This window comes from Falco peregrinus, chromosome Z (genome assembly GCF_023634155.1).
Source record: "Falco peregrinus isolate bFalPer1 chromosome Z, bFalPer1.pri, whole genome shotgun sequence".
Lineage (NCBI taxonomy): Eukaryota > Metazoa > Chordata > Aves > Falconiformes > Falconidae > Falco > Falco peregrinus.
Genome location: NC_073739.1, coordinates 42,268,721 through 42,296,436, shown reverse-complemented (window position 1 = coordinate 42,296,436; position 27,716 = coordinate 42,268,721). Strand labels below are relative to the sequence as shown.

Genomic DNA, 27,716 nt, shown 5'->3' with positions numbered 1-27,716 from the left:
AGCCCAGGATACGGTGCACAGCGATGGCTCATGTCTAGCTTTTCATTTACCAGTATCCACCCGTGTCCTTCCCCACATGGCTGCTCTCAATCCTTTCATCCCCCCAGGCTGTACTGATACTGGGGGTTGCCCCAACCCAGGTGCAGGACCCTTCAGTTGGCCTTGTTGAACCTCATGATAGTTAAAATGGATGAATACAGGGAGAGGAAATAATGACTGTTAACTTTTTAAAAACAGATCTGGATTCAGCAACGCAAAATGCTTTTGCATGAGCAGTATCATTTTCAGTTTTGACTTAGTAGAACTTTGACCTTTTGCATAGTAATGCATTTGGACCTTGACAGTCATTAAAGGAAGTCTCCTTAATTAAGAAGTTCTGTGAGAGCAAGAATTCAAACATAGAAATGGAAGAGTAAATTTTATTGAATGTTGAAAAACTAATGGCAATACAGTTAGTTTCAGCTCTGCTGGAATACTAGTTTTCTAGTATTTCTGTTGCATAAAGTACAATAAATCTGACAATACATTCAGACTGTTAAACTAGTAATTGTTAATTTCTCTTCAAAAACTGCATAGTTGAGCAGTTGTGCAACAAAGATATAAATTTCTGCAAAACCCTGAATTTTATTTTTTTTTTTCTTTGAAGCTGGTGACAGAGGAGATCACCTTCACTGGTCAGATTCTGAGTGCCTTTTCCCTTTTTTCCCACTCTGTAAAACAGAATGAAAACAAATGTTTAGTTAATGTATTAGACATGACACTTTATATCTGCCATTATTTTTTATATTAAAGTAGTATAAATTAACACGAAAAAACTCAGGAGTTAAGTTGCATACTTTAGTTAAATTATGCAACTATTATGGGATGCAAACTTGTCTGAACCTGAAATATTATTATATACATTAAAACAGTCAAGGCACTTACAGGATACATAACTGAGATGTTAACATCTAGGAATAAAACCACACTGGTTTTGGTGGTGGTGGGTTTTGGTTTTTAGTTTTGTTTTTAATCCACAGCTTTTGGTTACTTTTTTTTTTTAATTTATCCTTATGTTTGAAAGCAGTATTCCATAAAAAAGTGGGCCTCATGTTATCAAAGACAACGCCGCAAATAGTAGTAATATAAGAAGGGTTGTCCTGGTCAGCCTCCAAGATTACACAGAATAATATAAGCAGAAACAACAATCCCTGCAAGCCATATGAGACAGTTTTCCTAAAACAAAAAATCACATTTAAAAAAAAAAGCTAAAAAAGTAATAAAAACCCAACCAGCCACACAAAAAATGCAGGGTGATGAATTAAGCAAGAAATACAGCAATATGTGAAAAGATAAAAGCATGTTAGGCTGGGAGGTGGGGGTGGACCAAGGAAAAAAGAGCAACAGAATAGGTGATTTTGCAGTACTTCTAAGCATATAACAAAGACCTTTTTTTGTAATTTTTTTAGTGTTGTTCTTTTGTTTTTTATTGAAATTAACCACAGGATAAATTTTTCTTATTTAAAAATTTCTATTTACAAAGAAAAACACTTCATAATAGAAAAGGCGTGCATGGGAGGGGAAAGCAGAAAGGCTGAAGTTGTAAGACAGAACAGTGATGTGAATTAATTTGACAAAAGATTCACTTTAGTTCAAATACCAGCATGAGCATTCAGCTTGTCTGGAAGGGACTGAACAAGCATATGTATTTGTCAGCTGCTGCAAGACAATTTTAAGAAGAAACTTGCTGACTTTCGGTAAAGTAACAAGGGGAAAAAGAGAACAGAAAAATACAAGACAGTACATACAGAACTCCATGTAATGCTAGCCAAAGAATTTAATGTAATCAGAGAAGATATGCTGCTTCAGAAAAGAGTAGTTATGGCTTAATGAGCCAGTTTTCACAAAACTATAGTGTTCCAACACAAACAAGGTGTTGCAACGTGAAATAGGATAGCTTGCCAAAGACTACACAGCTACCTTAGAAGCCTCCATTATATACTACAGGCTCTCCTTGTGACCTATGCAAAAGGTCAGTCAAAACAAACAAACAAAACACCCAGCAAAAACAAAAAAACGCAAATGTGTCAAGTCATACACAAGTACAAACCCTTATTTGCAAATACTGTCACTCTTCAAAAAAAACAACAGCAGGAATGTTAACCAGCATACTATTTACGAAAAAGTTAACTGAAATTCACAAACATGAGTTGCATTAGCAGCCAAGTTGAGCAAAGCAGCATATGCACAGTCAGCAAGACACTAATTTTATCACTCATATTTTGACACAACTTGTGAATCTCCTACAAAGATTTGGCTGGAGACAGATCTAAGATACAAAATGAAAGAAAGAATGTGTCAAAAAAAGAAAGTCTTGAAGTCTGCAGTTAGTCCAGTCACACGCAATTAGTGAAACCAGTTTGTTGCTTGAAGTGCATTTATTGACTAGCATACTTCAAGAAGTTTTGAAGTACAAGACAGGTAGTAGACTTCAAGTTGCTAAAACTGTGCTTTAGTTTTGCTACTTTTTTTTCCTACAATATGAACCACTAATTTTTTTTTTTGACTGGAAAAATTAGAGGTAATAGGTCAGTTCAGAGCTCATTACCTCATGATAGTCACAGCTACATTAAGAACAGGTAAACTTACAAACGCAGAAAACTACCTGGTATTTCATTAATTCTGTCTGCAGTAGTTTCACTTTGGATCTTTCTTTTTCTAATGCAGCATGAAGTGTTGCTACCTAAAAACATACAGAATATGAATTTATAAAATATCTCTTGACATCTGTAAGTTTATGCAGTCAGTGTTGCTCTCCATTAGTACTGTGCTGGACAAATAAGTAATACATGCAGAGTTCAAGAGTGACTGTCATTGTGCATGAACTGAAAGTACAAATAAAATATTCTTTAATTGCTTTTATTTCCAAGCAGTATTTCCTGATTTACCTGTATAATGACATAGAAAAGCTATAAAGTTAGAAACTCATCTGACACTTGGATTCTGCATTAGTTCATTGCATGAAACTCTTAACTAATGTAGTATTGTGCAACACAGATAAGCTTAATACATCACCCTCAAAAAACAGTAATCTTAAATGTAAGGTGTTTGGACAAGACAAGAGCTTAGAACTAATAATTGCTGTGGACCAAAAACTAAGCATAGAAGTCTTGTATTCTGTCTACTACAGTGACCTGCCAACTGACACGTCACAAGTAATGTGTAGCTTGCTTGTGTTCATACATTTGAGACTAGAGATTAAACAAAACAAAATAAAACCACACCCAGGAAAGAAGCACCTTCTCAAGCACTTTTCTGAACTTTCTAGCTTGGGTTGCCAGAGAATGATATTCCTAAGGTGCTGTTCAGGGCAAAATTATTTCAGGCATGCTGAGGTCTGCTATCTTTCCAGAAACAGTTCTAAGTGAGTCATACTCGAGGTTTACATAATACACATGCTCTGACAGACATAGTGCAGGGCTAAGGATGAAATGTAACATTTTTTGCTTCAAACAAGTCTTGTTCCAGCTTCTCCCTCCCGCACCTCATAACTGCCTTAAATAAACAGTATCTTTGAAATACCCACGGAATTTTACATTTAGACATCCTTACTTACCTCTGTGGTCAATTCATTTTTGATAGTTTGAGATTCATCAGTCTCTAGGAGTATTTCTGCTTTGTCCTTCCCTACAAGAGAAAGATACAGCATGAGCATCTTTCTAAATATACAGGTCTTCATCTGCAATAGCACTGTGACGTTGCTTTATTTCACTGTTTCATTACCTCTAAATAATGCCGTCTTCACTAAAAGAACAGTAGATGTAAATCAAAACCAACCACTAGCTACCAGTGCCATTAGCAGCAGTGAAAAGTTCTGGAGATTAAACCCCACCCTTGCACACTACTTACCCCACACTTCACCCTGTAAACAGCACTTATTTTAGAGATAGCCATTGTGAACAAAGTCCATCAGAAAACTGAATATAGGCAGTGGATCAAGATTTTGTGATCATTAAGCTTTACGTGTGAGCTCAGTCATAGCTATGGAAACTTCCATTTACTGAAATACGGAGATGTTTAAACTATTTAGCTAGTGTCTGTGAACTATCTGTAGATAAAATTCTCAATATGAAGAAATGAAGTTTTTTCAAGGCTCAATTCTGCCACAAACTTTATTCTCACCAATATACAGAATACTCAGTCTGTAGAAAAAGAAAAAATTGTTTGTTTTATAGTATGTTACTATTCCACAAAGAGAAAAAACCTTCAGAACTTCACCTCTTCCCTTTCAAGATGAAGTATTTAATCTTGGCTCAAACACTGAAGTAATAAAGTTCCAAGTTAAAATTTGCAATGATCAGTCACATTATGAACATCTCAACTAGCTTAGACAGGTTTTGTAAACATTGAAGAAAAAAATATGACCTCTATTTCTAGCTAAAAATTTAGCCCAGAAAAGAAACTACATTCAAGAGCTAAATTAAGAAATTGAGAAGCAAAGGCAATTTTGTAACAAAGTTAGTGTGGCTAGCATCATAGACTCAAACAACTTCATCAAGCAAGATTAGGAATATTAAAAGATACCTATTCATAACAAGCATAAAGATACTAGGATATTTACATATATGTAAGTGTGTATACATAAATTTGTTTCCCCAAACTTTTACAACAAACCCTGAATCATAAAAACCCTGGATAGTGTTATAACAGAAGTGTCACACAGTTGCATATTTAATCCAGCGGTGCAGTTATCCCTACTCATTGTGTGGCAAAAGACTTGCTTAGGTGTAGAATGATGTTTCCAACAGTCCAAAGCACAGCTTGCAAAGATGTAAGATCAAGTTACCTCACGTTTGTCTAGATGTATATTATAATGAGATCTGTCCAGAATATATAGCTGTCACTAGCAAAAGAAAGTCTAACTTGAAGAATCATTGTACCTAAAACATAACCGAACAATTTATATTTCAAAAAATGATCTCAATATGTAACTGATTATTTCATTATGTAACAGCAGCAATGCAGTACTGTGTGGTCCACCAAATTCTGTAGTTCACTGAACTGGCTGCAAATTAAGAGATTCTTAGTTCTTTACAGCTGTCACTGAGTCAACTTACTGTTAAAAAGCTGCTTTGAAAGTTCCTTCCATGTTTCAAAAAGAATATCTAAGTTTCATGATAAAACAACTCTTACTTACTTTTACTTTCTTGCAACATCTTCAGAAACCGTGCATTTCTTGCTTTTACTTTCTTATGCTTTGCCTGTATTAAAGAGATTGAATTATTACAGGAATACACTATTAAAAAAAAGTATTCTATAGAGTAAGCATGACTTCAGAATTTAAAATGACGACTTCTGCAGAGAATCTAATCATAGAATCACAGAATCATAGAATCATTTAAGTTGGAAAATTAGACCACATGTCTTAATTAGACCACAGCCAAAGTAAGAAACACACAATGGGAGAAGATTAATAACTGAGAGTTGGGAAAAAAACAGGCAAGCACAAGGCTTAGAGCAAGTTAACCTAAAAAAGTTAACATCAGTGTACTGATAGTGCAAGAGCCGCCATCCAGGTCTGCCTGAAGCATACAGGCCTGTTGCATCAAGGGCTTTGTGGAATCTCCCCAGAAAAATTACAATTATAATGCAATTTCTAGATAACAAGATAAGATAAATAGTTTGCCATATTACCTGGCAAGCTGGACATGACCTCACTGCTCTATGGATTATTTTATTCAGCAGTTTATTATTATTACATTACAGTTTCTTCCCTTTCCAACTCTTCACTACTACCCAAGAAACCCGTATTTGCTGGTATCTGATCTGATATCACCACTTCCTTTGTAAGTCAGTCTTTCTTCCTCAACTGGCCACCCATGTCAGTTCTAGCCATGTATCTTAGCTGGAAACTTATTTTTCCTGTCACTAGTCTCGTAATACAGTTTGCTCTTGTAGGCTCTTGAAAAAAGTTGGTTTCAGACATACTTTTTTTGTAATAAAGAAGCTGCTGTCTTCCACTTCGAGTATCACATCAGTCCTTGAAGATAATTAACATATTTAACCCAGATCTTTTATGGCCACCTAAAACTGGACTAAGGTCTCTGGACAAGTTCAGAAAATTAAACAGCTGTGTCATCATCCATCACCTCACCGGTACCCTTATGCATTGTGCTTAATCTGTCAAATGTCATCACCTGCTGATAGTGATAAATATGAATGGTTTTATATTTTATAATTTCACCTGGGCATTCCAACTTTAGTACACAGCAAAAATAGCTGTTGAAGTCTTTATTAATAGAAGAGTACTTCTCTGAAGCATCAGAAAACTCCCAATCTGTCAATGTGCTCAGTCTACATTAAGCAATGACTAAAAATAGTAATAAAATAATTTAAAATAATTTTACACTGCTTTATTGCTGGTTCCTCATGGAACATCTGCCCTTTTTTTCTAGACACTATCCAGGCAGTGCTAACATGGACTGAAATCAGGCAGAGACGCTTTCCCTAGCTACTCTAGTTTATAGCAATACTATTATTAACAAGCAGACCTCTTTTTCCTGTTGTGTTTTATCGTATGGTGAATCTGATTTCCAATTTCACTTGTATGTAATAGGGAAAGATAAAACAAAATACAGGACTCCATTCTTGTTACACTGCAGCTTTAAAGGAGCTTCTCTTAAACCTGATAAAAAAGTCATTGATTTTTTTTAACCACTTCAAATATTGGACTGAATCTACAGAAAATTCCAACAACACATTGTTGTTAAATGCAAGAAAAGCTGAGTAGAATTTAAAAAATAAATAGGCTGGAAGAGACCCCAAGAAAGTCCAACTTTCTGCTCAAAGTAGAGCTAACTTCCAAGGTAGAACAGATTGCCCAAAATCATGCCTAGTCTTATATTACATCTTCATTTTTTTGACCATAAAAATAGCAATACTAGAAAACAAGTAGTGACTGATATGCCAGATATGAAGTTTATTTCTGGATGCTTTGTCTTGATTCTTTCAATTATTTTTAGATGCTTAACTTAAAAATAAGAACCATTCTGTGTGGTACTGAAGGAATAGTTTGATCTGTAAATACATCATCTGTAGCCAGTCTAAAGCATCTCTACATATTGGTCACATTTTAATAAATACTTGCTTTAAAATGTGTAATAATGTTAAATTCTGCCTACTGTTTGAAGGTATTATCACCTACATACCTCCCACTGAGTTATTACATTTTTCAGTTGCTCAATTTCTGCATTTTTCTTTTCAAGCTCAAGCTTTAGTTCTTCTGTTTTTCTGTCTTTCAAAACAGTCTCCTATAAGCAAGAAAGCATCAGTTCTTAATAATCTAGTTATGTGAACTCAATTCTCAGGAAAGGCAACCTATTTGTTGTTTGTCAGAGAAAAGAATTTCTGATCAAAACTAAAGAGGTATATGTGCATAGATACCAAAAGGATAAGAAATGCAGTAATAAATATTGTCATTTTCTTTGAACCAAAGATTATTTCAATCACAGGTCTTTCATATTAAAAAAAAATTAAGTCAGTTAAATATCTCTTTGGATAGATAAAAATATTACAGCATTGTGGTCTTTAGGATTATCATGCTTTTCATTTGTGCTTTCCTCTGCTGAGGTGCTCCCTTTCTGATCACTGAATAAGCTTCATTGGGTAACTTCTTCACTTCAGAGTAACTGCTGTTTTACATGCCTGGTTCTGTTCATGAAATGTGCAGTTATCTTTTCCACTGTAATCAGTGAGCTGGACTCTCCTTTTCTCTCTGTCACGTATTCTGTGAACATCATCTTCCAGCCTGTTGAAAAATCCTCCATCATGCAACGAATGGGAAGAGTTCAGTGCCTGTCAAAAATAAGTACTATAACATATCTTCCTTTACATTATTAAGCTAGACATCAGCATGGTTAAAAAAATAGCCTAAGTAATGATAAAGCATTACATCTAGATAACTATTTTATGTTGTACATCCTGAGAATAATGTGACTTTCACCTAGAGAATACGATACCAATTGGAAGTGCCTAAAAACTCATTAACAATTAAGATTTAGCTGATGATGAGGTTACACAAAAGCATAAAGTTGGAGTTTAACAGTTCTGCACTATGACTACACTAATTTATGTTTTATCTCACTGTCACCTATTCTTCCCTCTAACGAGTTTTAATATTTGCTGACTGCACCACAACATAGCAGCATCACAGTACTTTCATCTAATTTACTTCTCTTTTTTTGTGCTACAATTTTTATTTTTTAACATGCTTTTAAATCTGCAAGTTGCATCAAAGGCATCTGAAAACTAAAGAAGCAAGAGGTAGTTCTAAGAAAGCCAGTACTAAATTATCAAGATACAGGAACTGCTGACATACATCTTTATTAAATCTGCATCTGTAGAAGTTTTCCAAATAGAAATCAGTCAGTTTCATAATGTAAAACTGATTGTTGCTACAGAAAGTGCCAAAATAATTAATTACCTTCTAAACATAACATTTATGGTTTTTTATTAAACTCGTTTGAGTAAGACTTACCACGTGTTTTTTAGCAAGGTTATCTGAAAGGAATAGAAAAAAAATGAAGGCATCAGTACAATCTTGTACAGCTAGCTATTGAAACAAAATTTTGAAAAGTAGGGGGAAAACCCACATATATTGGCATTCTTCAACATTAACCCTCCTCTCAAAGTCACAATTAAAAAAAAGTCATCACCTAAGAGCACTAGAAACCAAGATAATAAACTATGTATTATGTCAGTCCCTGTACTTGCATCTTCTCCCCAGTCTTTCAGACTATTTAATTAAAAGCAGCATCTCGTACTTTTTGCTTCAGTTAAAGTGGAAGGCAATGTCTTTGGTACAGACACTTAAGGAATTTGTTAGTTGGTTTGTTTTTAAGTCTATTCAGGCTTTTATAGCACGTATCTCACTGTATACCTGAATGCCTTCTATATTGCTGTGCTTTCAATCTTCTTCCTCTACTCAGATTACTTGGAAATGATGTGTTTAATAAATATTGTAGATTTAGACAAAAACACCTTTCAAAGAAAAACCTTAGAACACAAGTTACTGTCTTCCTTTTCTAGAATCTACCTTGATTTCTTCACTAAAATTCAGAATCTCTGCTCTATAGAAACAGATGAAGGAATTTTAAACATACAGATAATGCATATAATGAGTATACATAAGTTATTTCAATATTTACTCATCTTAAAAAAAAAACAGTATCATGAAAAAAGGCAAACAATTACTTGCTATTACCCACAAAACAGAGAAACTCAGTTGCCTGAGGGGTGCAAACTTTGTAGAACAAAAAAAATCACACTTAGATTTAGAAAAAAAAAAAGTCACATTGAGTGTCATGCACCCTAGGGATACTACATGAAATTATATTTTTCTTAACCTCTTCTGTTTTTCCCGCTAATAGAACTAGCCCATTATTATATAATGAACACTCAGCTTTTAGACTCTATAGGATGCACTGACTGAAACTCATTTAATGTTTGTTCAAACACAGTATTAATGAACAGAAATAAGGGCATTTTGCTGTTATCACGCACACTATGAAAATTCCAAGTAGAACAGCTCATATGGTATGATAAGGCATACCTATATTACTGTCTGACTGAAAGTCTTTCACAGACACAGTGGGAGGTTTCTCTTTTCCTTCCTGGTTCTTTTTCTTATTGACAGACTTTGACTGAGATGAAGTATTTTCAATATTTTCATATTCCTAGAAGAATAAAGTCCCAGTGGTATGATTTTCTTCAATACCCAAATATTTTTTTTCCTGAGGCTTCATAAAGGAAAGAGATTATTGATAATGTATGAGAGGAGATTTTAGCCTGAACAGCAATTTACAAGCTTCAGATTGGTTTAAAGAGTGCAAAACATGCCAGCAATTAAGCATCAGTTCAGTCTCTGAAGTATTGCTCTTCACTAAACGGCAAATGAACTAACAGCCTAATACTTCCTCAATCACCAACATCAAATTTTAAATGCAGGAAGGCAGAGCGCTTTATTTGAAAAAAAGATGTCTACTGTATATTCTTTTTATTCTCAGAATATGCTTACTCATTCAGCAGGAATCAGAGAGCTATTAGTGTTCAGCAATGCTCTACCAACTGACCTTACTCCTATTGAAATCAGACAGCCAAGTATGTGAGAGCCATTTGAACCAGAGTCCCACCTCCCCACACATCTTCATCAACATTCTTCAAAAATTAACAACGTCCTATTGTTAAAAACAATCTTAAAGAATAATTAATTACATATTTTAATTAAGATTATGTTAAATCTTAAATGTTAAATAATCTATTTTTAAAAATAATTATACAGAAAAAAAGGATGGGAACAGAGTGCTTTTCTTTCCATAGAAACAAGATTTGTTCAGCATACTCATGTACTGTACATTTTTAATATATAGTACATATTTTAAATTATTCAGAAGTAATCCTCAAAGAGTCTACAAACAATGCTATGCTACTGTGCCTGAAGACTGTCTTCATTTTAAAAAAACAACTTCAATATCTAAGTTAAAAATTTACCTTAGTTTTCAATAACTGTGGTACTCTCCTCCTCAGACTGAAGTACTATACAGAGGTATTTCCACAAAAGTGCATGTAAAAGTTTTATTTCTTACTGATGCACAATTATATTTAAATTTTGGTATTCTCATAATTTATTGCAAATAAGCAACTTATTAGAAATAAAAATTTCATCTAAGCATACTTTTTCAGAACAGTTCTTCACTGTTCCATAAAAACCATTAAGATAACAGCATCCTCACCAGCTAAGAAAATGTATACAGCTTATTAGAACTAAAATATTTATACTCCAAACAGAGAAAAGATGGTAGAAAAAAATGCAAATGATTCAACCAAAACTAAAACTAAGGCTTAATGAGAAATCAGTGCTTTGATTCTCTTACTCTTCAAGTGTGCGGGATTTTTTCTGAGGAAAGTCAAGATCTCTTGTACTCTTAAAAAATTTCAGCACATATGCATGCCAGAAAAGTGAAAAACTAATTTTCCACCTTTACAGGCCAACTAGAAAAACCCAGAACGAAACCCCCCAATACTATTAGATATGGTTTCTTTCAAATCCAGTATTTCTCTGAATTCTTTAGTGTCTAAACAGTGCAAGCAAACCATATTTACATGAAGACAATGGTACTTGTAGGAATTTTTTTGCCTTTTAAATTCAAGCCTCAAACTTGTACGACTTCTACATTAGGATAAATCCTGCAAATACCTTTTTGTGTTCTTCATATTCCAGTTTGCTTAGCAGCAATGTTTTTTCAAGATCAGCTTCAAACACTTCAGATGTCATCTGAAGAAACAAGATTAATATATTTCATGTGACTACCTTCTCAGAAAAAAAAAAAAAAGAAAAAAAAGCAGATAAAACCACTAGGACAACACTAGAATTTCAGTTTCAATACACATATCACTACAATTGCCAAAAAAGCTAAATTTCACTGAGGGGATATATGGCATTATTACCAGCTAATACACCTTATTGTACCATAAGTAATAAAATACCTTGCTTCAGGAAACTTCGTGATGGATGTAGGCATACAATAATTTGTGCAGATCTTTATGTAATATACTTAACATCTTGATGATTTGTACATGAGATTTTTTTGAAATAATTTTTATTTTTAGTCTGCAAAGCAAAAACCAGAGAATGTTAAAGGATGAAAATAGTCATTGTAGACCACCAGGAAGTCTATGCGCTCATCCACTACACAGAAAAGATTAGGTTAAGCACACTTTATTTTTTTATTAAAAGGAGAGCACAACTAAGAAAACCGGAATTATTTCCAAGATGTTTTCTCTTTCTTTTTTGAGAGAAGGAAGTATGTAAGTCTTCTTGGGAGATTAAAAGAAAATTTGAAGCTTTCTACGTGTGAACTATGAAGAAAAAGAATGAAGGAGGGGATCCCTTTTTTCTTGTGTTATAGGAAAATAGCAAATTGGAGGAAAATCCAGATTCTGCTGCATAGAAGGTTGAAGGATTGAAATGAGAAGACCAGTACCAGCAACAGTTCAATGAAGCCAAAATGGGATATTTATCTAGAGGGTATAGATGCTATAGCTGAGGTAGACAGTGGATAATCTAAATGTATAAACAGTGAATAAGCTGTGTTACTGTTTACAGCAAAGTTAACTAAGATTAAGTTGTTCTGAACACAAAACACTGTTCCTTTGAGTTCTACTGCCTTAAGGAATCACTACAGTCGCCTGTGTGATGTGCAGCCAAATGGAAGCCTTATTCCTCATCATAGCTCTCTCCTTTTCATGCCCTTAAGTGAAATATTAATTAGTAAAAATAATTACTTTAACCATAATCTTCTTGTTCTTTGAATTTCAAATTGAGATGGTTTTCATTCATCACAGAATAAACTACAGTAATTGTTAAAGTGAATAAATGACTTAAGTGGTCTCAATGTACTTTGCTTGAACTGGGCTGCGTGACATACGCTAGCTTCTTGTCTATAGGAACAGTGTTTTGAAAACAACTTTACAAGTTCTCAGATGCTTTACATGTGTCTAAAAGGGATTGATCCGTGAAAAAAGCACACACATTCTTCCAAATAGTTTTGTTCAGCAGTTTGTATGACCAGTCTCTCACTTAAGAGAAAATCAAAAAGTGCCTCCCAGTTTCCACCATACTAAACTGGCCTTTTTTGAGCAGTTATTTGAAACATAGTAAAATAGTGCTCTCGGCATAAATTGCTGCAAGATTTCAGGTAGACTTTGGGGTGCCATCATTCCTAGCTTTGCATTTAATCAGTGGTTCAAGCTCAGCATCAGCTGATTGCACTAGGCCTCACTGGCAGGGCTTTTGTAGGGGGGGAGGTGGGGAAGAGCCCGGGACCCAGCAGGGCTGCAGGCACCTCGGGACCCCGATGGGCTGCACATGGGGGCAGCGAGTGGAGGGGCAGGCGGGGTGGCAGCCGCCCCAGCAGCAGCCAGCACTGGAGCGCAAGGGGTTCCTGCAGACAGACCCCCGTCCTCCGCACCAGCCGTGGCCTGCAGCAAGGGGACTGGAGAATAAACAGGGTGCAGGAGGGGTTTTGCAGCAGTCATGATGTGGATTTTTTTCTTAAATGGTTTCTTTCAGTATCAAAATCTGTAACTAGAGGTTTGATAACTGACAATAAATGAAATTGACTGAAATTTCCCCAAAATTAATGAACAAACCCAGTCCACAACTATTGCATCTAATCTGACAATGATAGTCATCTACCAAAAATTCAGCCTTGTAGTCTACTACACTGAAAAACTCAACATGAACATGACAAAAAAGGACAGAATGGGGACTACTAAAGAGAACAAACACACAAAAAGGTCAGCTCACAAGAAAGATGAACTTAAGGATTTTTACCTTTGTGTGCCTGAAATAATTTAGCACACAAGCTCCTAAATAATTATCAAGAATTAATACTACCACAATGTTATTACAACTATGAAACAACTGCACAAAAAATTGCATTATATGATCTCTACTACAACAATAACCCAATCATAATGCACTTACCCAGCAGTCATCCAATTCAGGGCAAGACTGAGTGTTTGAAGCTGGCTATACAAAGGCCGCTACTTCTAAGCAACACCAGAGTTCAGAGCTTTAGATCCAAATATTCTTTTCCCAAGCACACTCAGTCCTGCTTCTCTGTATAGCCCGACTGTCTCAGGACAGATAGCTATAGGCTCCCTACCACTTAAACCTATCAAAAAATACCAGAACCACGGGTTCCTTCGCTTAGACACTGGGAGTGCAAAACCAATAGGCAAGCTCTGGAGTACTCCTAATCGTCATAAGAAATTGAGATCCATGCACAAAGTTCTTACAATGAATCTTAAAAGCTTTGCTTAAGAAAGACCATGACATTTACATAATACCTCCATAGTTAAGACAATTGTTGACAGTCCTTTAAAAGGAAAGTGCCAGGCAGTACAGTAATTTGGAGGGTAAATATGAAAAGTGGAACTCTTCATAAGCTGGGCAACGCTCTTCATGGAGCTGACTTCTGCAGAAGCAGGGAGACAATGTTTCTCACCCAGTGCTGAAGACCACCATCCCTTGCAGTATACCACTTAAGAATTCCCTCTTCATTATCAATATTGTATTACTGGACAAGGGAAACTATGGAACTGAGAGGCTAGGATTTCATGCCTTCTGAATCCAAACAATTCAAACTCATATCTCTTATTTCTGATAAGTATTAAACCTACTTGCCAATCGGTTTCTCCAACTCACAGAAAAGATGCTTTTATTAAATCTTACGATAGTAGCATGTGTTTATGAAAAAACAACACAGGGACAGCAGAACAGTTAAAAACACAAATGGACATTCGATGCAACCTTGACTAATAAAGGTATTCTGTCAAACAAACCTTTCAAAAAAATTTGTCACAGATGTAGAATAATGCCATTTGGTCAAGGAATTCTGCATTCTCAAGTCTGCTGAACATACTTTGCAACTGGCAAACATAACATAATTTTTCCCATGACAAAAATCAGACTCTTCATAAGTTTCCAACACTTCTCATCTCCATCTCTAAAGAACACCTCACCTCTTCTTCCTACTACAGGGGCCTCCTCTAAGTTTTAACTACCATCTCTTGCTAATTTTAAGAGTGGTACTACTGTGGGCTTCAAGACCATTTAACCGAATCTCCCTCTAACACATACCACACCAGCATAAGCATGACATCTCTCTCCACCTTTTTTTTTCTGTATCTGCCTTCAATACAACTTGTTCTTGAAAAGCTATACACAGACTCCAGAAAGTTTAACTCCTAAAGTGTTGGTAATGATATGACAGTACATGAGCAACAGTTGGTAAGGACTTTAATACCCTCCACGAGGCTTCATTCTCTGTCAGAATTCAAAATTCAGTGGGCTGAGAGGATCAGGACCTTGCTGCTGAATGGCTAAGGCACTTGGCTTTGGTATCCCTGCATACGTGTGTACCACGCAACACCCCCCAATCCACCCCCCAATAAAAGTCAGGCAGCTTCAGTGGGATGGAACAGTGCAGATGTAAATCCCCCTTGGAGTCATGCTTTTGGCACAGTCATTGGAAAGGAAAGAGAAAAGCCTGGAGCACGAATATCCCAAGTTTTATCTCAAGTCATTTAACAATTAAACTACACAAAAGCTAGACAAGCGCCTGCCCCACCTCCTCTTGGGTTGCTCAGAGTACAACTGAACAGGCCACGTTTTGAACAAACGTGAGGAAAAACTACCTGTGGCTCTCAGTAATGTGTCAGTTCCAAGTCCCTGTGCTTAGATCAACTAGGCAGATCATAACTCAGCAGATCTGCCTTTTCAGACCCACTCCAAAGCACATGCTCTTCTTCACTCATTACTATGCTCGAAGCATTAAGTCTCTAATACTTTTACCTTGTGTCTGTAATAAAATTTACCTTAAGATCACAATTCTTTAAATCAGAGTTATCCATGGATTCTTCAAATTATAGTCTTACAGAACATAAGAAATAATAATTTAACAGAAGCAATACAGAAACACTGCAACTCATTACATTTTAAAAGTAACATGAAATGCATATCCTGAAACAGAACTGCAGGAGGGGGCCTGGAAATCAGGACCATAAGTAACAATCAGTTAGCTGAAAGGAAAGTGCTCGAGTTTGTAGGCCATAAACCCTGGCAGGACAAGGAGGGTGAATAGATAACAACTGACAAAAGATAAGGAGATGAGGAACAGATGGCCCAAAGGAGAAGTAACAAGTTTGTGCTAATTGATGACTGTAAAAACTTACTTAAAGTGTCCTTTGTTTGTTGTTAACCAATTAGGGATTGCCTAGTATGTAATGCTTAGCTTAAAGAACCAATCCATTCAAAGCCCGCAGCTTCTGAAAATATATATAAACTTGTGATTGTATACAATAAATCGACATTTGCTTGCATCAAGCAGTGTCCCGTCTCTCCATCGCAGCACAGAACTATTGTGACAATTTGGGCAACAAGCTACCAGACAACAGAACAAGTTATTACTGAAACTGTTAGTGATAATATTAGATAACGAAGCATACCTGCGGATATTGAAGTTTCATTGCTCTTTGTGTGACACTGCCCTTTACTGCCTAATTTTTATTTCATGGTCACAAGTCCTTTACTGCCTTGTTAGTAGACTACTGCAGAAATCAGTGGGGACTCACAGGATTTTAGTAATTCTTAAGAGCCTAAAAATACATACCCCATAATTAAAGTCCTCACTGTTTTCACTTGCAGCCATTTTTCCCCTCATATAAGAAAAGCTAATTCAATGCCTGCCAGTGCTGAAATATACGGGCACTATCTACAGTGAAATAAGTTTTAAAAGGAATCTTATTGATTAATCACATTTTATTAAGACTATCCTAAAGAGTTATGCACTCCATGTTACATACTTTGAGCTAAAACAAACGTTTTAATTGTTGTTTTAAGACAGGAATCGGAATTCGCAACTTCTTTTTCCACCCATCAGATTCCAAAATTCACATTTTTAAGAGTTTCTGAGTCAAGTTAAAATTAAGTTCAAAGCAGTTTTGGTGATGTTTTGGTCTTTGAGGCCTAAAACCCAACCCTTTAAACAATTTATAAACCAAAAAAGTTCCCTGTAACCTCTACGGTCGCCTCAAAACCTATAGTGTCAAAGTCATACCAGTTAAATTATTTCATGTTTACAAAGTATCAACACTGCAATCTAACAGTGATCATGCCAGTATCAACCATTTCCCTAAACGTTTAGTGTAGCACAACTTAACACAGGATTTGTTGGAAAAAAATATTCAGTCTACACAGTACCTCCATTGTTTATTCTCAGTCCATTGTGACAACAGAAATCTGTTCAAAATATAGCAGTGGTGCAAACCTATTTTAGTGCTTAGCCTTAAGAACTGTAACAGCATTTAGCTATTTCTTTTTCTCATAAAAATGGGACAGAGGTGAATTAGAACTGTAAGTATCATATGTTATGATTATGCTAATTGCTTTAAAGTTACTTTTCAAACGAAAGAATCATATGGTAACTTCACAGCTTATATGTCAGTAAGATCAAAACTAACAAGAATTGTTTATAACTGAGTTCACTTTGCCTGAACATTTTACCACCCAGTAATTAGATTATAAAATTCTTTGTTACCTGAAATAATTGCTGAAATTGTTGCCACAAAGGACAAGGAAAAGGCTGAGGTACTTAATGCCTGCTTTGCTTCGGTCTTTAATAGCAAGACCAGTTACCCTCTGGGTACTCAGCCCCCTGAGCTGGAACACAGGGAGGAGTGAAAACATTATATTGGCCTCCATACAGGCACAGTCAGTCTTTGCTTTATCTTCACTGTATTCTTCAAGTGTTATTACCAAAAAGATGTACTAAAATTAAAAAACAGAGGTTCTTGACCAATAGAACTACCCTAGTGTGCTAAAGGACAGTCAACACTCACAGTTCAAGTGTTCTTTGTTACCTAGAAAGGAACTAGTTTTTTCATGCCTAACAGAACTTACCAAGCCTGGTTTACTATGGATATGTACTGTATATCCATATATCAATCCACCAGCATTTCCCCAGCTTTGCTCTCACCACAGCATTTCACCATCCTTCCATGGTATTAAGTACTTCTACTTGTTGTCCAAATTACACAAATTCCTCTTACCATACTACAGTATTCACAGTCCAGCTATGAGGTGTGCAAGCAGCAGCATGTGCTGGCTCTAAACTGTATCTGACAGAAGGTGTTTACACTGAAACCTTTCCCTCAGTGTCATAGTAATTTGTTACTTTTCCTCCAGCCATCTTTCTTTATCCATGAGACTTCATGGAGTAATGTATTTCAGGAAAGCCAAAGACAGCTAAATATACTAACCTGTACCTGCTCATCTCTTTGTCTCCACTCCTGCCAATTTTCTTCCTGACAGTCCTTCTGCATTGCAGTGTGCAGTTTTTGTTCATGCTGCGACAGACAGTTTCCATGTGATGATTTCTGAGGAATCTTTTTAAAAGCAAGGTTTCTGAGCTGAAAAACAGTTATTTTTAACATTAATCAAAATGTGGACAGGTACACAGAAACAGTCTTAACAGATTAACAAAGGCGTCCAGACACATGGGCAAATAGACATGCATGTGCTTTACCCTACTCTGCAGTCTGAGATGCATGTTTGTTTAATCATTTATGGTACACATTGTAACGTAAAATTGTGGAGAACTGTGGATCAGAAACACCACAGCCACATAACATAAAACAACAAAAAAGTGAATATATTTTGCCAGCTGAAAATACTTCCAACAAATCTGAAAAGGCAACTGTGTCTGACAGATTTCATGCTGGACCAGGTATTATGGTGCTCACATCTGACCCAAATTAAACATAATGCCAAACAAAGGTGGTATACACAGATTGATTTGGCATCTGCAAACAGAGGAAGTAGAGGTTCAAGGAGAAAAAGGACAATGTAGACAGTCCTTACGGTTTTGTCAACAATCTAAAGTTGGTCACACTCTAAGAACCTGCAGTAAGAATTATTTTTAGTTGCTGCACCATATGGATACAACAGTGCCATCTTAAAAATACCTTACATCATTACAAAATTTGACAGTGAAAAAATAACCTGCAAATTTGGCAGCTCAAAGACATTCACTGCTCAAGCTTAAACACTAACATTCTGATTCTTACTTGGAGTGAAAATAAAGGCACCAATACAATCTCCTATCAATTTACAGACAGGGATTTCCTTAACATAAAAGCTCCTGGAAGGGAGGAAGAAGCTATTACCAAATTAAAGATGAAACAAAGAGAAACAAAGTACAATGCTTTCCTTAATGTGAGTTTGTTGAGTGCCATTACCCCTTAAAATGGCAGCTCACCTTACCTTAAAATTACTTAAAATCAGGCAATAACGCAGATAGCATTTTCCTTGCCCTCCAAACAGCCCCTTGCCATGCTGCCCCTTGCTTCCACTGTCTCTCCTGCTGCCTGCACCAGCACTACAACCCCTGCTTCCTTCCTCAGGTTGCAGTGCTGGCAAAAACAGTGGTGCAGACCATTCTGATTCACAGTTCCATTGCAGTACAGCCATGGACACAGTACATGTTGGGTTGAAGAAAACAAGTCAGCCCTTACTTGCCTCTCTGCCACTACAAGAGTAAGTATAATTTCCATGCAAATGAATTTCTGTAGATTCATTCAATGCATATGTAAACACACAATTAGTTTGTTGGCATTAAATTTTTTATGGTGTTAAGGCAGACATAAAGAAACATCATGGAATGCTTACTGAAAACTTAATCTTCAACATAAAAAGAACAGCATCAAAACTGAAAAAAACCCAATTTAATAATTAGCAGTACTGCAATTACTCAAATTTCAAGAGTTTTTAAGTTTAGTAGATACAAAAAGAAAAAAAAAAAACTAACAACAACCCCAAACTCATATTTACATATTAATTTTTTTAAGAGATGTGTACAGTTTCAGGCAGAAAGATTACCTCAGTTCAACTGTCAGGCACAGCAACCTAGAATTCCAGATCCCAGACTTCTGGAACAATTCTTTCAGTCACACTTCTTAATTTCCATTTCATCTGAGGCTGATGATGAAATGGATCCGAGGAAGTCCAGTGTCAGAAAATCACAACTAGTCATAACACTGCCACCCAAATTCACGGGGCGGGGAGGGGGAAAGGCTCTGGATTTAGTAGATTAAGGGGCTAAAATGATGGATAAATCTGAAAATTACAACTTAGCAAACCAGACTTTAAAGCTTTTCAGAGCTTGAAAGCACCTTTGAATTTTAACGTGCTGGCTGTCCCAGCAGGAAACTAGAACTGACTACCTATACACCCCTGAAAACAAGTTTTTTCCTATCAATCACTTCTTAAGAAAGGTCATGCCCTTCATCAAAAATTAATTATTCAAGTGGTGCTGTCAAAAAAATGAAACCTAGTCATTAATTCTCATAAAATATTTTCAACTTGTATAGCTGAAACCTTACACTTTTATATAACCAATTCTTAATAAAACAAAGAAAATAAATGCAGTCTCTGTAACTAAGTAGCATTTATTTTGTAAAAAAAACCAAAACAATGAATTGTCAGGGACAGCAAAAAATATTTATCAGATAACAACCTTACACACTTGTTAAAGAAAATGTAGTTTGAATTAAGAAATGTAAAGTGCTGAAGCTGCTAAATGGCAGAACCAGGCCTCGTCCCTTGTACAGCCCTCATCCAAGGCTGGTTTAAAACTTAGTCAAGTTAATCACTTGAATAGAGAACAGAGAAACAATAGATGAGCAACCGCATACACAGGTGCTCTCACAAATGCAGGTGTTTCTAGAAAAAATCAGCATATGTGAATAGGAATTGCTTGTTCAAAGACCAAGTGTACTTGAAGGATTGTGTGAGTTAAAGCAGGCAGAAAGAAGGTCATGATCCAAGGAGGACCTTGGAACCAAGGCAGAGACTGGAACCAAACAGATTAATCAGCTGGGACAGGGTCAGGTGATGGATTCGCAGAACTGACAAGACTAAAGGAAACTTCTAAAAACTTTGGACATTAACTAATGATTTGATAAGTGTATATAAGCTGCGCTGCCTCCCTTTGTTCTCTGCCACTCGCTGGGGTGGTGGCCCAGCTCTGTGTTGTGATTAAAGCACGCCTAGTGGTACCCACCTCTGTGTAAATTTCTCCTTTAACACCACTACTGAAAATAGACATTCCCTTTACCTCATTGACCTCTCTTTGTTGCTGTTCTTTCCTTTTTCTCCTTTTGGTTTTTTTTTTCTTATCTGTAGATGATCTTCCCTGTGATGCCTGAGATTTGCCAGCGCTTTGGCCACTTCTTCCTTTTCCAGGCTCCAAATCAGCATCAGTTTCAACTTGTAGTAAAGCAAAACGAGATGCAGTGGTAGGAACTGAACTGATTACAGTAGATGCCATTGCAGTATCTGAAATTCTACTGTGCTGGCTTTTAGTTATTAGGTGTCCTAGGAAAGTAGCACAGAAATAAGAATGAAAACAATGTTTGACCAAACACTCAATAATTCATATCTGTTAGCTGCAGGGTTAGTATTTAAACCCAAACCCAGTATTATTTCTTTGTATTTTTCCTAAGTTGTATTATCTTAAGTATTCAAACAAGACCTGAAAAGTAAAGGATAACCTATAAGAAAACCAGAGGTTTTTAAAGCTATTACATCTGTTCCTGGGAGGTTATGTTTGATGAAAATAACATGGAGAAGGCTCTGAAAGAAGTTCCTCCATGTTCCAGAGCAGTGGGGGGATGAAGGGGAAGGGAAACATACGGGAATAATGCAGTGCTCCAAAATTTTCAGATGCCACCCTGGCATATGGTCTGAGAAAGAAAGCAAGCAGGTATTAATGTGTATGCAGGCTCAAGTCTGGGGTAAGCAGCCTTACTTCTTATTTTACAGGTGGTATTGTTTTGTTCCCAAGCCACTGTAGATTCAACTAGCAGTTTTCTCCACAGGCAGTGAGCCCAGCGTTGCGGCTGGCACTGTTCTCAAACACTAGGCTCTTACTCTTACAGCACAACACAGAAGACGGGTTGGGGGAAGGCAGAACTGGGAAACACGCTCATGCCCTCCATTACTCCCTGCAGCTATAACCAACATGTATATCCCCATTATACCACTCCAAAGCACAAATCATCTATCTAGTGTAGAAGTTAAATTTATGCGATAAGAATATTTGGCTAGTTGCAATTCTTCTATGAAAAGTTTAGTGAATGAGGAGAAGATTGAAAGTGATGTTATTTCACAGAAAATATCTAGCTATGTTAATGTACTACAATAGAGAGCTACAGTGAAATAACATCTACTTTTTGAAAGTGCTGTTTGAAAGGAATCCTTAAGAGTTTGGCAAATGTGAACATAATGTTTGCATTGAACAAATGAACAGAATGTCTGCTTACATCGTCTACAATGGTCTACAAATGTGTTGCTTGTTAACTGCTTTACAGAAGAATGAGAATCTACAGAAACTTTGAGAGATTGTTTTTATTACTAAATTCCAGACTTTCCCAAGGATAAAGCTGTGCAGGTGCTCTAAAGATGCTCAGACATATCGACACAAAACAATTCTGTTACCAATGCTATGCTATGGTAAATGGTCACTATGATGACCATTACCCAAAAGAATTCTTCAAAAGGAATATAACATTTTATTTCTCAGAGGTGAAAGAGCAAGTAAGCCAATACTGTCCTTATTCAAGTTTACCTAAAACAAAGGTTACAGTCAACAGCATTCTTCTCCTACGAAAGTCACCCTACTCTATTTGTCTCAAAAAAAGAAAATGAAACTGATTGTATGAAGCTGGTTGTATCCTAAGAACAAAACAAACCTGACATCAAATTATGAATCTACCTGATGCTGGTGTTCAGACTCTCTGATAAGACCACAACCACAGATCTAAAAAAACCCACATCAGTCACATCTAAACCACCATAAATAATTAATATTTGTTACTCTCTTTAGATTATTAAACAACAGGGCAAGTTTGGACTTTCCTGGATTTGTGTCTATGTTTTAAAATGCATTTTAATTCTCAATAACTATAGTTATCCTGCTTAAGAGCTTAGATACAGCAGAGATGTGCTCTTACTACTTGAACATGCATTAAGTTGAAACCTGAAACTCAGAGAAAAGATTTAAGACAACACCTTCGCAGGAAAACAGCACCAAAGGTAAATGCTCAGTCAGGTTACAACATGAACTTAGAATACTGGATGGTGCTGTTGGCACTACACCAGACTACAACAGTGTTAACACTAAGTTTGGAATCTCTCTACTGTATTTGGCTTAAAAAAAACCCTAGCGCACTGAAGATGACTCTAGTCAGTCAAAAACTTGACATTTCTAGTCTGTATCTATTTACTGTGGTATATGTGGGTTTTCATAAAAACAGATGAACAGCACAGCACAGTCTTTATTAAAGCTGCCAGTTGCTAACGGTGCCAAATACTTCTTTTTTGCCCATACAATTTGGAAACATTTCATATTTGCAAGCTGCAGTGATAGCAGCTAGATCCTTTGGCAATACATTTTAAAAGAAAACATTGTCAAGATACAACCATTAGTCTAGAACATGAGATAAAGGAAGATGAAAAGAGGTTGGACTCAGCCATAGCAGCTGAAGCTCTGCATCACTATTAAACACAGCTGCAGACTCCTCTCTCCCTTTTCAGCAAATACAACAAAAATACAACAGGTTTACTTCTGCTGTCTGACTGTAGTTGGTATGCAATTAAGTACCCAGCTGACAAACATGTTAAGCAAGTACCACCCACAGAGTTCTGCTGTTATAGTTCACTGAAATACTTCAGTAACAACATGAAAATAATTTACATAAGTTTATTCCTGAATTTCATTTGTTTCCACAGAACAGGAAAAATACATAGTAATGAGCTTGTAGAGGAAACTCTACAAATACATGAGATTACAGATTACTCTTCAGTTAAGTCTATAAGAAGTTAACATTGCTAACTCAGTAGAACATTTCAACACAGCTATTCACGTTACAGCAGGATCTAATAATCCCACTTCTGCAACACTAGAAGATGGATCCAGTGATCCACTGAGGCCTACCGCAATGCCATCTTCACATTTTAATACCACACCTACAATTCTGACAGCCAGATCTTACCAAGCACCTAATATTTCAGTTCCACGGTCTGACTCCCCTCCCCATAATGGACTGATCTAAAAGCTTTCACCTAAGCACTGATGGCTTGCCACCCCTTTTACAAAAGTCTTTTTTGTCCTTTAACAGAGGATTATAATTTGTGTTATTCTTTATTGTTACAGACATGAACGGTCTTATAAAATTAAAGCATTGACATTCCTGAGCTTGAGGCTTTGCTTCAAAAGGCTTTCTGACCACACAAAAAAAGCACTCAAATACCACAGTGTTCCGTAACTCCACAGATGAAACTAGATCTGAAACAGCATTTCAATTTTACAGTGGCTGGAGGAGTATAGCAGTCTAAGAAATGTTATGCGTTTGTAACAGTTGGTTGACCAAAGCCTGTCTAAATGAGAGACAATTCCTTTGCTTACAATATGGAGCGCAGCAAAAAAATCTCCAAGAGGGCAAAACAAAAGCAAAATGTGCCTGTGGCACCTACACAGCTCATTAATGCCTCAAGTGAGACTGCACGTTAAAAAAGCCCAACAAACAAACATCAGTACATGGAAACAACTCCAAGTGTGTCATGCATTACCACAAGTTATATGCTTCTGAGAAGACCTTCTCTAACACACCAAGATAGTTACTAACCGTCCATTTTTATGTTAATGAAAAGATCACTTGTAATGGATTTCACAGTTGCAACATCACTACAGTGTTGATTCACAGGTCCCACCAATAAATGACCCAGTTTCAAAACTTTCTGTTTTGCAGATCACTGTCAGGTTATTAGTTCAACTGTCTCTGCAACCTGTTCCAAATTATAAAGTTTGCAAGAAAAGTTCCCACAACCAAAATGACATATCATTTAGATTGATATATCACCAACGTAAGCATGATACACCACATAATTTCAAGGGAATGTAAAAGCATCTGTTACAGCTAGCAAGCAGTAATTCTTTTGGTGCTCTACTCATTCCTAGGTCATATTCGTCTACAAACCATGTCAGCCTACATGAACAGATTATTTTGGAATTTGATACCAGATCAATGGATTATATCACATTGGTCCCATTAATGAAACATGTAATGTATTAAGGTCTGATACAGTGACTTTTAAGCACAAAAGGCTTACTCTACCTTACGCTCTTAGTGAACAAAAAGACATGTTTAGAAATTTAAATTGTGACATGACTGAAAAGAAACGGTATCTTTCTAACTTCAGTTCCCTGAGGTGTACCAAGTACAGTCAGAAATATAAGACCCATCAATGCCCTGAAGAGCTTCAGTCTCATTTTAGACATGATGTAAGAAAGACTGTGGTTAATAAAAGTAAAACAGTCATCTGGTGTTACCATAACTTGAAATCCTTTTCCTATCTTACCTTTACATTTACTTATATTTACACGTTGCAGGTAAAATAGCTTTTGAAATACTTCTAAAACCTCTACTGTAAATTGTCCAATACATACAAAGAAGCACATCTGCAAGTTTATTCTGTTTGAGCATCAGCAGCTTCCTGGCCTATGGTGCAGCTTTGCACATGTGCGTGAGTTACCATTTACCTGGCAAATGTTCAAGCACTTCTAACAAGTGAGCATAACATCAAAATTTAGGAACCTCTGGTCTGGTGCTAGCAGTACAACTTTAAGCATCTGTGAAATAATCACATGGCTTTAAATGTGGGGCTTTACGATTCAAGGAAAACACACTGAAGAGCCCAAAAACCCATTTCCCATTTAACCACTTTCATTGTCAAATAAACTGGTAATAGAGATGCAGGTTTTAGAAAACTTTGCAAATAGGGTTGTCATGCTAAAACTTCTTCCCACATACATCCACTTGTTTCTACCACTAATATACACATTTATGGTAATATATGATCAATATACACTCTTAGTAAACACCTGAAGTATTGCCTGACTTCAGTACTTGCTTGTACAATGGAAATAACATTGAAATACGCAACGTAAATTTGTAAATGAAGGAATATGTCCATTCCCTCCAGGCACCAATCAGACTTTGCACCATCTGCACATTATGTATTGACCTTTGCCTGTTTATGCATTTACCACAGCAAGTTCAATCTACTTTTCTTTATCATACAGGAAGTTTTGCACCGGAGGTCCTCCCAGTTGGCCAAGCTCTCTCCATTTGTTTTATGCCATCTGATCAAAAGCTATACAGCTCCATTAAACAGCTCTATATCCTCAAAATTACTCAAAGTCATCAGCTTTTAAGTGAGTTTCACAAATCACTACAGAAAAACAAGCAACCAAACAAAACCCCAACCAACCAAAAAGCCTTGGTTCAGAAACCTACTGTAGAGCGGCAGCAGTGGCATGTGCAGCAGCAATTAACCCACGGCAAGTAAAGGGTCTTGCATAGTTTGAAAGGGAAATATGGTGAATTAACTGCTTCGCTTCTGTAAAATTCACGAGTTTGAGGACGAACGGTTTCTAAAACTCTGGATTAAAATGTAAAATTGATTGGGCAGCTTTGGCTTCAGTTTGTGCACAGAATGCTGACCGACCACGCAAGCTCCCTTGCTTTTCTTCCCGTGTTACAACCCAACCAAAAAAACCAAACAAACAAAAAAAACAAAAACAAAAACAAAAAAAAAGGAAATCGATTAAGCTTTACGGATAGGAACTTCAACAAATATTTGAAACTTCACGCTCACTTCACGGTGCGTGATCAACGCACCTTCATTTACAAATTTACGTTGCGTATTTCAATGTTATTTCCATTGTACAAGCAAGTACTGAAGTCAGGCAATACTTCAGGTGCTTACTAAGAGTGTATATTGATCGTACATTACCATAGATATGTATATTAGTGGTAGAAACAAGTGGAGGTATGTGGGAAGAAGTTTTAGCATGACAACCCTATTTGCAACAACAAACGCCGGCCCACCGAGCCACAGCCCGCGGTCGGCAACCGTTAACGGATCCGCACGGCGTCCCGACATCTGGCCTCCCAACCGCCGGGGCCGAGCGTGCCAGCCCGCCCCGTGCCACTGGGCGTACCCACGGCAGCCCAGCCGGTGCCGGTGCCGGGGGGGGCTGTCACCGAGCCGGGCTCTGCCCGTCCGCCGGTGCCCGAGGCGCTCACCGCGCACGGAACGGCGGCGCCGTACGGACGCGAGAGCCGCGGCGGCGCCCGGCGAGCCCGTTAAATCGGGCGGGGGCAGGGAGAGCGGCGGTGCCCCGGGCGACCAAAGCACGGCCCCCCGACAGGCACCATCCTCCCCCGCCGCCACAGGCCCGCGGCCGCCTCCTTCCCGCCGCGGGCGGTGCAGCGGCGGGGAGCAGGGCACTCACCGCGGTGGCGGCGGAGCGGAGCGCAGCAGCAGCGGCGCCGCTGCCCCGGGGCTGGCGGTTGAAACCGGCCGTGGCGCGCGCCGCGAGCCCGCTGAGGTCCCGCCGCCCGCTGGTTGGTTGGGCGCCGCGCGTGCGCTGCGTCACCGCCGCCCGCGGCCGGGGCGGGCTCCTGGAGCCGCTGCGGGGCCGCCCCGCCCCAGCCCCCGCCCCAGCCCCGCCCCGGCGCCGCCGCGGTCGCGCAGCGCTGAGCGGGGCGGGCGGGCCCGGCGGGGGCGGGGGGCGGGCCCGGCGGGGGCGGGGGGCGGGCCCGGCGGGGGCGGGGGGCGGGCCCGGCGGGGGCGGGGGGGCGGGCCCGGCGGGGGCGGGGGGGCGGGCCCGGCGGGGGCGGGGGGCGGGCCCGGCGGGGGCGGGGGGCGGGCCCGGCGGGGGCGGGGGGCGGGCCCGGCGGGGGCGGGGGGCGGGCCCGGCGGGGGCGGGGGGCGGGCCCCGTGAGGACTCGCGGTGTTGGTGGCCGCGGGGCGGGACGGGCTGTGCTTGCGGCGCTCCGTAGCGCGTTTTAGCAGGACACAGCGGGGAGGGAGCTGCGAACGGGTGGCATGGCGGTGTGGCAGGCCACCGCAAGGCAGCGTCACGTTGGTTTCACTCCCATGTTGCCGTCACCTGCGTGGCCGTGAGGGCCGTAACTGCCAGCGGGCAACGTCGCAGAAGTAAAACGCAGCGTGGGACAGTACAAGCCTGTCAGATAGCAGTCTTGTC

At 38.3% G+C, this 27,716-nt stretch overlaps 1 protein-coding gene across 8 annotated transcripts; it reads right to left on the bottom strand.

Annotated features, from left to right (window-relative positions):
* Window positions 1-401: 401 nt before the first annotated feature.
* GKAP1 (G kinase anchoring protein 1) lies at window positions 402-27,102 on the bottom strand. 8 transcript variants are annotated; one of them, XM_055791379.1, is made up of 12 exons: window positions 26,961-27,101; window positions 20,718-20,977; window positions 17,863-18,012; window positions 11,234-11,311; window positions 9,590-9,713; window positions 8,516-8,538; window positions 7,684-7,833; window positions 7,188-7,289; window positions 5,177-5,240; window positions 3,596-3,666; window positions 2,642-2,722; window positions 402-708 (listed from the first exon to the last, which is right to left on the bottom strand). In XM_055791379.1, exons 2-12 carry the CDS (start codon window positions 20,928-20,930, stop codon window positions 676-678), a joined length of 1,089 nt encoding a protein of 362 aa, XP_055647354.1. In that variant the 5' UTR covers window positions 20,931-20,977; window positions 26,961-27,101; the 3' UTR covers window positions 402-675. The 8 variants fall into 8 exon arrangements, with proteins under 8 accessions (XP_055647354.1, XP_055647352.1, XP_055647353.1 ...); XM_055791377.1 differs by having other exon boundaries at window positions 402-710; window positions 2,645-2,722; XM_055791378.1 differs by having other exon boundaries at window positions 402-710; window positions 2,645-2,722; window positions 17,869-18,012.
* Window positions 27,103-27,716: the final 614 nt, after the last annotated feature.